General features: G+C 46.7%; 1 protein-coding gene and 1 long non-coding RNA gene across 2 annotated transcripts in view; one reads left to right on the top strand and one right to left on the bottom strand.

Moving 5' to 3' along the window:
- Positions 1-13,876, bottom strand: part of LOC130857382 (uncharacterized) — a 179,014-nt gene that overhangs the window by 156,902 nt on the left and 8,236 nt on the right. The window contains exon 2 of the long non-coding RNA XR_009054812.1: positions 2,150-2,326. This is a non-coding gene — a long non-coding RNA (uncharacterized LOC130857382). The remainder of the gene's footprint in view (positions 1-2,149; positions 2,327-13,876) is intronic.
- On the top strand, positions 12,975-13,708 carry LOC130857381 (mitochondrial inner membrane protease subunit 1-like). Its single transcript, XM_057743020.1, has one exon. The coding sequence runs from the start codon at positions 13,050-13,052 to the stop codon at positions 13,536-13,538; it is 489 nt and encodes a 162-aa protein (XP_057599003.1). The 5' UTR covers positions 12,975-13,049; the 3' UTR covers positions 13,539-13,708.

Consider the following 13,876-nt stretch of genomic DNA (forward strand, 5'->3'; position numbering starts at 1 on the left):
ACCTGACCTGGGCTGGAGAGCATCAGATCCTCTGAGGCCCCCAGGTCTGGGCCCAGGGCCTAGTGCTATGTGCAGAGGGGACTATAGTCAAACCGAGTCAGAGTTCGCTACTGGTGAGTAAATGAGATTTATGTTTTCCACATTCTCCTATTTCTACAGTTCCAAATGTGCTTCTTTTCCCCCATAGTCTCCTTCTAAGTATAATTTTTGAAAAGCCCTAATATTTTCTTTGCGTAATTAAGATGAAAAGGATTTGTCCATATTTAGTCAAAACTATAGAGTGGGAAGAAGAGAAAGGGGGATGAGGAGGTTGGATGGAGATGGTAACAGTGCAGCTTCTTGAAGGCCAGGAAAGCCAGGACATGTGTGTGGCCAGGCTCACGTGTGTGGCCAGGCTCACGTGTAGGTCTCAGTTCTGCAAGGCCATGCAGGTAGCTGATCTGGATCCTAAGATGATACATGTCTGGGGCTCGTGTGCAGCCCTCTGCCTGCCTGAGCTCTCTTCTTACTGGTTCAGGGGGGTCACTGGCAGTGAGACTCTCAGAATTGTCTAGGGGAACAGCTGGGGATGATGGCTGACCCTTCCACTGGAGGTCCAGGCACACAGCTCTGAGCTGGAGGGGGCACTGTCTGGGGGCCTCAGGCAAATTAATTAATCCCTTTGTATCACAGTCCCTAATGGATAAAATGGGGAGGAGGAGGAGGAGGATGATAATAGTTCTTGGATTAAATGAGTAACTGGTAAAGTGCCAAGAACAGAGCCTGGCTCACAGGAAGTGCCTATGTTAACATCTGCCAATAGAGAGAACAGTCCAGGAGAAAGATGGGGTAAATGCAGATTTGCATGAAGGCTGTCTCTCAGTTAAATGCAAATTCATTAAGGAGGGGTGTTCAGATCTTTTCAGGCCAGAAGTCTTCATGTGGCTCAGAGCAGGAGCAGAGGTGTCTCCCATGTCACAGCCAAGCGACAAAGTTCATTTAAAAAGGTGTCCTTTGCAGATATAGAGAATGGACTTGAGGACACAGCAGCGGGAGGGAAGCTGGGACAGAGTGAGAGAGCGGCACTGACATATACACACCACCAGATGTAAAATAGACAGCTAGTGGGAAGCTGCTGCATAGCACAGGGAGATCAGCTCGATGCTTGATGACAACCTAGAGGGATGGGATAGGGAGGGTGGGAGGGAGGCTCAAGAGGGAGAGGATATGGGGATATATGTAAACATATAGCTGATTAACTACGTGGTACAGCAGAAACTAACACAACATTGTAAAGCGATTATACTCCAATAAAGATGTATTTATTAAATAAATAAATAGTAAAAAATGTGTCCTTGGGTCTGGATGAAAATTGTAGTCAGTCACCCAGAGCAAGGACCTATCACTTTAGATGCCCGCGTCTCTGGTTTGTCCTGAATTTCCGTAACTTGCGCACTTAGGAAGCTTTCGCCTTCCCCCCATGGAGCCTCACCCCGTGACACGCTGAACATCAGAATCAGAGTTAAGACTTGAGGTTGAAGATTCACAGGGTGACTTCAGGCACACCTCTTCCCATCTCAGAGACTCAAGTTTTTTAGCCTATAAAATGAAGGGGCTGAACTAGATGATTTCAAAGCCCTCAGTTCACTCTAACATTCCAGGACAATGGCGCCTCACTGCCTGCCCAAGCCTGGCCCTGTGCCGAAGCCCACATCGGGCCCAATGCCCACTCAGCCAGGGGCCGTGGAAGGCCATCGAGGTGGCCCCTTGGGCTTGGCTGAGCCGCTTTGCCCTCCCCTTCGTGCAGGACCTCACCCAGCTCCCAGGACACCCAAGGGACTTCCCAGTTGGGTCCACCTCAAAGCCTGGTCCAACTGGGGGACACCTGGCCCTGGGATGGAGATGAGGAACAAGGGCCAGGCTTGGACAAACACAGAGAAATTGAGACCATCACCCAGGGCAGCATCCTGCACCCACAAAGGAGAAGGGGATGGGAAGAGGCCGGGGTGCTGAGATCTCAGGCAAGGCCAAAACTTGACTTAGCTCCTGGAGGTGAAGGCAAGTCTGGCCTCCTCCCCAAAGCATGCTGAGCCCCCAAAAGAGTGGTGGTGTAAACCCAACATTCGCTACAGCAGGCGGCAAGATCGGAGCCATTTGAAAGTCCACTTACCAAGAACAAACACCACCACATTAGGCCAGTTAGTCAGAGGGCTAGACAGTTCTGCAAGGTTCAGCATGCGTGTGCTGGGGATTCCACGCCTCATGACGTGTCCTATGGAGGTGCATCCACTTGTATGTAGGAGGTTTCTTCACACCTGTAGGAAAGTCTGTGATGGGCCTGGGGTGTCTGTGAGAAAAACAACAGAATAGCTTGTGGTTACCTGTGTAGCCTCTGAGGCCAGACTGACTGGGCTTGAATCCCAAGTTTACCAATTACTAGCTCTGTGACCTTGAGCTGTCACCTTTATGTGACTCAATTCACCCATCTGTTAATTGGGATATAAATAACAATACCTACTTCATGAAGTTGTAAGGATTCAACTGCATAATCCTCTTGTACAGAGTTAGAACAATGCCTACTGTGTAGGAAATTTCCAGTACATAATAATTACTTTGTGTGATGTACACTACATCTACAACTATAGAGTCAAGCACTTCTACATAAACGTTTAAGGGTGTCAGCACATCTCTGAGTATGAGAAGGTACACATCTGGGTGACTGTCTCTCTATATTTGCTTAGGTGTACGAGACCTTTTTGTGCATCCAGTGACAATAACGGCTGGCGTTTATTTCGTGCTTACTGTGTCAGGCACTACCCCAAGAGTTCTACAGGTATTCACGTGGAAATACACGTGAACGTGAACAGCTGAGCACGTTCCCAGACACGTGTCGGTGAGTACCTGTGAGTGTGGCCTGTCAGCCCTGCCTGGTGAGACCCCCTTCCTGAGAGAGCTGTGTGAGAGATGAAGATTCCCACCATGGCATGCCTGCCCACGGCACTGAGCTGGGGGGGGAGGGGGGGGGGCAGTAAATTACACCCACCAACCCACCACCCCTTTCCCAGGCTCCTAGTTAGCCTGAGTTGCCTGCGTCTTCTTTCCTCCAATAGGAGAGGGTAAATGACGAGCCTGGAGAGAAGCCCACCAATCACAGCCTTCCTTTTAGCCTATGCCTGCCTTGGTCTTTTCTTGGCCCCAGGGAGCTCAGGAACGATTCCCGTCGGGCTGGGCCATCTTTTCACTGTGTGTGCCGTTTTTTGCTGAGTGGCATCTACTTCTGACTCACTGTGTATCCTCCCTGAAAGGACAGAGTCTAACACGAGCAAGAGAGTGAATTATCCACGCAGAGAAAGCCTTCACATTTTACCTGTTATGTTTCCTTTGGTTCCATTATCCAATGTTGGTAACATTTCAAGCATAAAAGCATATTTGAAAATTTATGAATGTGCTTTTCGTTCTTGCCTTTATGAATACATGACCTTCATCTTCCTTGGCCCGAGGCACCCACCTCTGCCTGAGGAAAGACTAGGGTGAAGGTTTGACATAGAAAGCACAGACGAAAAATGCTGTAATGTTTGGCATCTGACATGCAAAATATGATTATGCAGTAGGGTCAAAAGTCTTCTAAACTGGGCTATTCTCTTGAGAGCATATTTTCTGGATGTCTTCATCTCTCTCCTTGGGTGTGATCATGACATTTTATATAACGGATGCCCAGGCAAGAAGAGCAAGTCCCTTGGCTTTGCTCTAGACAGGGAACCCCAGTGAGGCCCCTGTCCCAGTCTCCCAGGCTGCTCTGAACCCACCTGGCCTCTGCCTCCAACACCAAGGCTCCGAGTGAGGCAGAGGAGCCTCAGAAGTTCAGCTTCACAGGCCGACTTCAGTTCCCACAGGCCTGGCTACTAAGCTGTGAGCCCGCAGGTCGGCCAGGGTCACGGCCACACAACAAGGAGATGCCACAGGAAGGGAGCGGGCACTGCTGGGTCAGTGGGAGGCCCTGTGGGAGGCAGCCAGGAGAGTCCAGGTGCAGTGGGCTGGGCAGCCGGGGGCACCACAGGGACTCTGGCCAGACCAGGAGGGACCAGACCACGAGTTACAAACTCAGCTTCAAGTACAACCCGTGGCCAGCAGGGATGAAGGACCTTGCTGGGAAACCAGAGGACACCATACTTCAGGATCCCAACACCCGGCTCCTGCCAGATGTCACATAAGCTGCCCTTGTCTGTCCACATACCTCGACCTCATCTTAGTGGAAGAAGCTTAGGAAAGCAATCTGAAAACTGAACATTTTTTTCTAAGAGAAACAAACATCACTTAACAGGACAGGCTAAACTGCTGGGTCCCATGACGTTTAAATCATTGTTTTTCTCACTACTCATCGGGTAGGGGTTGGGGGAAAGGCCAGATTAGTTATATAATGCATAAAGAAATTACATTTTATTCTGCACAGATAAACTGAAGTGTGAGTGAAGTTTTCAACCCTACTGCACACACAGAAATACAGGACCCTCCACTGCCCCACTGAAATGCCAGCTAGCCTGTCCAACTAAAGACAATGACCCCAGCAGAAGACAAGTCCTGGCCTCCTCTAGGTGGTGTGGGACAGGTCGTGGCAGAAGCATCCCTTCCGCCCAAGTGCTCACATCAGCCTCCCTGGACTCACACACAACGGGTCCTATCTGTGCTTTTTATACGGCAAGAACAAGGTTTTAATTCTCTTTCCAGGCCCTTTCCATTCAGGGCATTTGGGCTCCTAGCCCTGGCCGCTGTCTTAGAGCCTGTTCCGATCCCTCCTTCTTCCCCTGGAGGTGGGAATGTGCGGTGTGAACTGAGTGAGGTCCAAGGTCCTACACACTGGGTGTCGGGGAGGAGGGGCGGGGGTGGAGAGCAGCACATGCAGAGGGCGATGCTGCCACCTGCTGGAGCCCCAGGGAGAGACAGCCCAGCTGGAGAACCATGTTCCACTGGCCCAGGGTGGACCACCTCAGAATCTTGCCTTCAAATGACTCACTTTCCTTTTTCCAGAACAGTGTCTCCCCTATTCCTCCACTTGGTCATCTGGTTTTCCGGTTGGACCAATATTATTCATCCCATTTTATGAATGAGTAAACTGATACCCAAGAAAGAGCAGAATGCTCTCTGACGTCACATGACCGGGGATGGCTTGACGGCAACATTTAATTTCCAGCCTCCCAGCCAAAAGCTGTGTCCCCGACTCAGTGCTCAGACTAGGGTGCCCTGGGAAATGAGAGGGACTCCCTTAGTAACAAGGTTGATAGGGTCATCCCCAACATCCAGGGAGACGGTGGCGGAAAGAGGGGCATCTACATCCTACTGGGACTAAGGCACCAGGCGGCAATAACAACCCTGGAGCAGCTCAGGGCCTGATGTATGTCCATAGTGACTTTGTTTTCTAAGGATTCACACACACATTAGCACACAGATCATTTCAGCTGCTCCAGCACCATGTTCTGAAATGCCACAGAGCAGGCTGGCTGCCGGGACGGATGTCTGTCTTGATTAACTGGGCTCCTCCATATCTCAGAGGGACCAACCAACCTGCATGGGCCCGTTCAGAGTTCTCAGTCTTATGGCCTCCCTGGCTCCCCAGTCCCCAGGATCTGGAGATGGTGGGCAGGACTCCCGAAGTCCCAGGCTGTCCACCAGAATTGCCAACACTTGGCTCCCCTATGCCCAGGGACACCTGCACCTCAAACCAGCAGACAAGGGCACCCAGACTGTGACCAGAACTGGCCCTACCACGTCCCAGGTCCCCATGGCAGGGTCAGTTCCCCCAGGCCCTCTGCTCCAGCAAGAAGGACGCTGGCCCTGCTCAGCCTTGTCCTGCTGTGAGTAACTGCCAAGTGGAGAGATGGTATACGGTTCAGAGCCACGGCTAGAGTCTGAGCCCAAATGGCCTTCAAAGGCAGCACCCTCAGGGAGCTACACCAGCTGTCGGCTCCATCTCAAAACCACAGCACTAATAGAAACTTCTCTGAGGTGGCTTAGAGAGCAAATTATGAAGCCGTGAAAACACAGCTGAAGAAAAAGACTGCTGAACTGATCTCAGGCTGGGCGATGACTTTCCAGGCAAAGAAGAGATCATATAGGGAAAGACATGGCTTAACAAACATTGAAACTTCTGTACACCAAAAACACCTCAAAATAAAAGGCAAGCAGGCCTCAGGGGAAGAGTTTTCAACACCCTTAACACGTTTTCTCCACCTATGTCTTTTAATGTCCTTGCTTGTTTTTTTGTTGGGAACATTAGGTTGTGCTTTTATATATTAAACAGGAAAAGTTTACTTTTTTTGAATGCTTTGAATTTTGAAATTTTGAGTATATTATCTATTGACTAAAAAAGAAAAAGATAGCATTTTAAATATAAATCAAACAAAATATTTTAATTGAGTCTATGTGAACAGTTGATGAATGAAAATTTAATATAAAAAAAATTCTTGGTGGGATTTCCCTGGTGGCGCAGTGGTTAAGGCTCCGCGCTCCCAATGCAGGGGGCCCAGGTTTGATCCCTGGTCGGGGAACTAGATGCCAAGTGCATGCCACAACTAAGAGCCTGCCGGCTGCAACTAAGACCCGGTGCAAGCAAATTAATAGATAAATAAATATTTTAAAAATAAATTTAAAAAAAATTCCTGGGAATTCCCTGGCAGTCCGATGGTAAGGACTCTGCGCTTTGACTTCCAGGGCCCAGGTTCCATCCCTGGTCAGGGAACTAAGATCCCATAAGCCACGCAGTCAGCCCCCCCCAAAAAAATTCCTAAGGGAACTTCTGGCCCAGCCCTCCACCCAGACAACAGGGAAAGGCAGGACTGTATAAGTGACTAAGGTTTTCTCCAGCAGCCCCCACTCTTTGCTTTCTGCTCCCCTGTCCCACTTCCAAGCACCCCACTTTCCCAAAGTCCCCCACAACCTCCTTCCCTCTCCTTTCCCACCCTCACAATCTGCTCTCACATGGGCTTTGCTAAACTCACACACACAGAGGGCCTAGGAGGGCCTGACAGGCCGCCCGCTCAACAAAACATAAAGGAGCAGAAGGAAAGCTGTAGCCACTGAGGTCGGACATTATTCTGTCCACACTGCAGGCCAAGCACACTGTTAAGCAGCTGATACATAGCAAATCTCCACTTTTTGGTGCTGGCGTGGGCTTTGAAGAAGAGTTAAAAGTTTGTCACAGTGATGTTGTTTTTTGATGAGAATCTCAAAGGCCTGAGATCTACAGCCTTGCATGAGTCCTTTTATGAAACAGAGCATAAGAGATCCAGCTCCCAAGGGCCAGTATCGTACGAGCCATTTTCCCAAACAAGAGGGGCAGCCAGAGGACGAATGGGGACCTTTTCTGTGGCCTGGCTACAGCTGGGGGCTGACAGGCAGATGACTGGGGGCCATCCCTCCCCCTAGCCCAGGCCTTCACTGGACAAAACAGTCTGTAGAATAGGAAACATACCTCTTCTCTGCCCAAGTCCCACCCTCCCTGCACCCACCACGGGGGAGCAAGGCCACTTTTCCCTGTGTGTTTTGTGCACACTGGGAGATGATTTGGGCCAGTGTCCCACTAGTCCTGGGACAGCAGTCCCTGCCCCTCCTGACAGTTCTGCTGGACAGTCGTCACCCTCACTGCCAGGACAGTCACCCTCACTGCCAAGACTCTGCTTTGGCCCAAGCCTCCTCCTCTCCAGACCTCCTACCCCTCTCTCTCCTCTCTTCTTGGACTACCAGACTCCAGGAAAGGCAGAAAGCTCTGGACAGTGCCCAGGTTGCCTTGCAGACTGCAGATAAAATAAGGCTCAGTGGCTGGACCTGTGGCTGGATCTCTGGCTGGTCCTGTGGCTGGCCCTGCTTGGGTGCCACTACCAGGGGGAGCCCTCTATGGCAGAGCCACAGCGCCACCTGGTGGCGCAACACAGCAGGCCATCTGCACAGATAGGCCAGAGCCAGCCCAAAGATAGACATCTCCTGGGTGCCTCTTCCTTTACTCTTTCACCGTCTAGTTGCTGGGGGTCTTCCCTAGATCCCAGGAGAGCCCCACCCCGAGGGCTGATGGACGACCAACAAGCTGAGGTCCCAGCCACATCTCTGACACACACACCCCCATACACATAGCAAAACACACAGAAAGGGCCTGGGCTTCTGTGTCAGGTGGACTGGACCACTCCCATCTTCTCTGGTTGGCATATGACTGAGCTCAGGCAATTCCATAACCTCATGAGCCTCAGTGTCCTGCCTCTAAAATGGGAGCAATAAAAAGGCTGCTGAGGAACAGATGAGGTAATAAAGGTCCTACAGCAGCGGCTGGCTCGTTGCAATTCAAGAAATCATGGTTTCCTTTCCTTTCTGTCTGGGCTTAGTGCCTGGGAAACCTAGATTTACCCAAAGGCAGGGCCAAGAGGACAGCCAACACCAAAGTCTAGGATGAGAAACATTTCTGTCTTAGCTCCTTCAAGAGGCCATTCCAAGCTACTCCATCAATTGCTATTTGCCTCTCTCTGAACACCTTCAGTGGAGGGTGACCGACCCACCTGGTTTGCCAGAGACCGAGCGATTTTCAGGAAGTAAGAGACTTTTGGTGCTAAAAGTGGGGTGTCCCAGGCCAGCCTGGATGCACTGATCACGTAGTCCTTAACTCTCCACACAGTCCTGTTCTAGGGCTTCACAGAATCATGGGCTGTAGCCCAGGAATCTGCACTGCAACATTCCCCAGGTGATTCTTACAAACACCAAGTCGCTGCCCCTACACTCTCTGTGTTTCCTCATTAGCTTCTGATGGGAACACTACTCTTCAACTAGATGGGAAGCCACCTGAGGCACAGCACACACTCAGTGACAACACCTTGGTAAGACTCCAAAAAATTTCTAAAAACCAGGCTCCGGACCTGAATCTGCAAAGTAAACCAGCAACGATAAAGCCCATGTTCTCTACTCAGCTTTAGCGTTTGCACCCACGTGTTGCTCCTCTATTACCTTCCATTCATTCATTATGTGTTGAGTGCCTATTAGCTCAGCACAGGAGGAAGTAATATCCTAATGGTGACAGATAAGCAATTGCCACTTATAAACACAATAATTTTAAATAGTAGTAAATACTACTATACTATAGTCACTATATCACCTGAGGAGGTGATATCTGACTGAGCCTTGAAGGTTAAGGCAACAGCCCCCTAAGATTTGGGTAAAGATGTTCCAGGAGCAGGAATGGCGGTTACAAAGGCCCTGAGGCAGAAACAAGGAATAGAAAGACTAGAGTGGCTGGAGCATAAGTGGGGACAGAATGACAGGAGCTGAGGTTGAAGAGATGGGCAGGGGCTGGCGCAGACACCTGGGGCCTTCTGGACCACTGCAGGCCTGTGCATTTTATTCTGCATGCAATGCAAATCAGTCAGTGGTTTTAAGCATGGAAATGACAGGATCTGATCTGTGTTATTAAAGGTCCATTTGGGCTTCTGTGTGGAGAAGAGACAGGAGAGGGATGAGAAGGGGAGGCAGGGAGTCAGTTAAGAGGCTACTGCAAAGGCCAAGCAGGAGGTGACAGAAACTGCTGATAGAGAGAAGGGCAGGGTCCAGAATACCTACGGGAGAGAGACTCGGGACATGCTGATGGATTAGATCTAGCGGGGAGCAAAAGGGGACCATGAAGGCTGCCGCCTAAGCTTTTCACTTAGAATCCAGGTGAATGGACAAAAGGGCCATTTGTGGGATGGGAAAGACTAGGAGAGAAGCAGGTCTGGGAAGGAAAAAAAATCAAGTGTTGTGCTTTGGACGAGTCATTCAAGTGGAGATGGCAAGTGCACTGATGAAGAAGGTTGGGCTTTGTACAAAGGCACGGGGAAGTATCTACTAACTTTATCCCCAGGCCAGTTTAATAGTTTGAATGATTGGATGCTGCCTTTTCCTTCTGAAAGGAATTCTCATTAAGAAATTCGAAAAAATCAGTCATCAAAGTAAAATGATGTTTTGTACAATAACAGTTGCACCAGTCAAAACCCCTTTTTGGTTACAAGTGAGAAACCCATTAACTGGCCAAATGCAAAGGGGCACTTTTTCAGCTCGAAAATCAAACCACAGAAAGAGAACTGATGAAGCTAGTCTTGAGAATCAGAGACTCAAACACTTGCCAACCTCTTTATCTCCCTGCTTCACATTAAATGTAGCCTTCATCCTCCCAGGCCAAATAGCTCAACTAAAAAGATACCTGCTGGGAGCTGCAGGAAGCTCTGGAATTTATTCTTTATGTTAAAACAGAAAGGAAAAAAAGACTCTTCCCAGATAGCTCAAGATAGAAACAAGCCATGGAAGGACTCTGATTGGTTTGTTTTGAGTCACATGCCCATCTCTGAAAGGCGAAATAGGAGCTGGGAAGATAAAATCTACTATACAATGTGTCTTTTCTGAACACAGAACTAAGCATCCTAGAGTTAAAAGAGATCTTAGAGGGCTTCCCAGGTGGTGCAGTGGTTAAGAATCTGCCTGCCAATGCAGGGCACACGGGTTCAATGCTCTAGGAAGATTCCCACATGCATGGAGCAACTAAGCCTGTGTGCCACAACTATTGAGCCTGCACTTTAGAGCCCGTAAGCCATGCCCATGAGCCACAACTATTGAGCCCATGTGCTGCAACTACTGAAGCCCATGCACCTAGAGCCTGTGCTCTGCAACAAGAGAAGCCACAGCAATGAGGAGCCCACGCACCACAACAAAGAGTAGCCCCCACTCACCGCAACTAAAAGAAAGCCCACGCACAGCAAAAAAAGACCCAACACAGCCAATAAAATAAATAAGTAAATAATTAAAAAAAAGAGAGAGAGATCTTAGAAGCCTCATCAACTCCCTCAACCAATGCAAGATTCTCTTCTACTGCGTTCTAGCTTTGGCTCAATCACTTTTAAAGCTGGGAAACACGCTTTTTCGCCAGTCAAGCCATCCCATTTCTCAACAGTGCTAATCATTTTAAAAATAAATGTGCTTCCTTGTCATCAACTACACCCATGGGCTGTAGTTCTAAGTTCATGTTCTTTCCTCCAGGTCAACACTGAGTACGTCTGCTTCTTTCACGAACTGTAGTCACCATGGATGGCTTATTGGTATGGGAAGTAAAAGGGGCATCTAGTCCCCTGGATCATTAAGGTCAGGGGTTGTCAGGGACCTTGTGGGGAAAGGCAGGAAACCAAAAGGGGGAGGGGAGGAGATTCTCGCCCCACAGGCTTTCCCACAGCGTGAACTCTACCCCAGCTGCCTGCCTCTGCTCCCAGCCTGCCACCCTTCAGGGAGCACAGAAACACTTAAAAAGAATTCAGTTTTACAGTGTATGTTAAAAAAGAAGAAAAACAATATAGACAGGAGAAGATAAAAATAAATTTAGGAGAAAAAGTTGAAAGAAGGCTAAGAGGAAATGAATGAAAAGACTACATACAGAGGGAACAGTGTAATGAAAGTTTTAGAGAAGGAATCTACTCATTAACCAGAGTATTTAAAAGAATGAAACTGTGAGGACAGAACACAATATTTTTCAAGATAAGAATAATTAGGAAATATACAGAGAATAAAATAATAATTGGTTAAATGAAATAAAAAGATTTTTTAAATGACTATAAATATTACGATACTAAAAGATGAAACAGAAATGGGTTAAGCTGAAGGCAGCAGGACAGAGTCCAAGGGCTGAAAGCACCAGGCAGCGCTGAGTGTGGAATCTCATGGGCTTTGGCTGAGCCTCGGTTTTCTGAAGGGCACCCCTGTGAGCTGGGCTCCTCAGCCATGCATGCCTTACGTCAGAGCCTCCAGTAAGTGCCCCTTCCTTAAATATCGGTTGGGGAAAGGAATTCAGTGGTGCCTCCCCTGGAACTGGAGGACACGAGCACGTCCCATCTAGCATCAGTCGGCCCAGGCCCTTCAACCACTGCTCTTATGATGCGAATTCTAGGGGCCTCACATTCATGGACCATCACATCAGAAACCCTCTTAAAGGTGATTGTGCACATCTGGAAAATTTTATATATATAATATATATTATGTATTTGATGTATATGTTATATATAATATATATAACACATTTTGTACATAGTATAAATTACTATATACAAAATTATATATAATATATATATATTTTATAGATAGATGTCTATCCCTCAGACCAGCAATCCCACATATAGAATCTATCTCAAAGATATAATAGCAAAATATGCAAAACCATATGAACAAACCTCTTCATTGCAGCATCATCTACAAAACCAGAAGACTGAAAACAATCCAAATGTTCGTGAGTAGAGGACTGGCTGAATAAACAGTGGTACATCTATAGGAACAGAATACTACGAAGCTGTGATCAAGAGTGAGGAAGAGTTCCAACTGCAAATTTGAAATAATCAGAATATACTGTCAGTGAAATCAGTAAGGAATAGAGGAGCTTTTGAAAAAGGAGAGGAGGTGAAATACAAACATAAATGTGTATCTGCTTACATTTTCTAAGATACACAATGGAAAGATAAATCAAAAAAGTAATTTTTAAGTTATTACCTATATAGAGAAAGAGGAAACAGGATTAGGGGACAAGAAAAGAAGCTAGACTTCTTAGAATAAACCCTGTTTTATAGTTTTGACTTTGAAAGCATGTAAATATCTTAAATAAATCAAAAAGAAAAAAAGGAATTCCTAAAAATATAAAAACTCCATCAAATGGCATTCATTGTGTATCAAGTTGATAGCATAGCCACACACAGAAAAATCACTTTGACTTTTAAACAAAGAACTTCAAATACTGCCTTTTGAATATAAACTAAGGACAAAAGAAATCACAAAGGAATCTTAAACTGTAATCAATAATATTATTATTAGAAATAATATTGATAATATTTTTAAACTATTGCATGTGTGTAGTAGGATAAAGCAAATAAATAATTAATTATGTAAGAGTTGTAAAGAATTAATATTTTTAGAGCAAGAGAAATGAAATCCAAATATAAAATTGAAGGGTACAGGAGAGACCGCCACCTGAGTTCTGGGTGAGAATCTTCGGAGTTTCTTTGGGACTAGAGGAATCCTGAAACCATGGATCACCTATGTATGCTTTGGGACATGCTTTAGATGTTTTTTCTAGAAGCCATGCAAGTACCCTAAAAATTGAATGTATTGTTGAAAAGACTTATGGCCAATGGTGGCAGAGTCTGCATAGAACTATGCTTCGTGGTGTTCTGGGGAAAACCTTTCGGCTTGTTGGCTATACTATTCAGTATGGCTGTATAGCTCATTGTGCTTTTGAATACGTTGGTGGTGTTGTCATGTGTTCTGGACCATCAATGGAGCCTACAATTCAAAATTCAGATATTGTCTTTGCAGAAAATCTTAGTCGACATTTTTATGGTATCCAAAGAGGTGACATTGTGATTGCAAAAAGCCCAAGTGATCCAAAATCAAATATTTGTAAAAGAGTAATTGGTTTGGAAGGAGACAAAATTCTCACCAATAGTCCATCAGGTTTCTTTAAAAGCCATAGTTATGAATTCCTCAGTTTGCTGCTAGAAGACACTAATTTGCCAAAAATAATTTAGTTGGAAGAAGCATTTAGCAGGTTCCAGCGGGTCACGTTTGGTTAGAAGGTGATAATCTACAGAATTCTACAGATTCCAGGTACTATGGACCTGTTCCATATGGACTAATAAGAGGACGTATCTTCTTTAAGATTTGGCCTCTGAATGATTTTGGATTTCTACGTGACAGCCCTAATGGCCACAGATTTTCTGATGATTAGCAAGCATTTATTCTTTTGATTTGATTATTGTCTTCTGTTCAAGTGAATTTATTATTGTCACAAACCATGTACTTACTAATAAACTATGTGCTATTCAGTTTTAATTATTTTTAATTGTTAAATGTAAAGAATAAACAA

The sequence above is a fragment of the Hippopotamus amphibius genome, chromosome 7 (assembly GCF_030028045.1).
Source record: "Hippopotamus amphibius kiboko isolate mHipAmp2 chromosome 7, mHipAmp2.hap2, whole genome shotgun sequence".
NCBI classification, from domain to species: Eukaryota; Metazoa; Chordata; class Mammalia; order Artiodactyla; family Hippopotamidae; genus Hippopotamus; species Hippopotamus amphibius.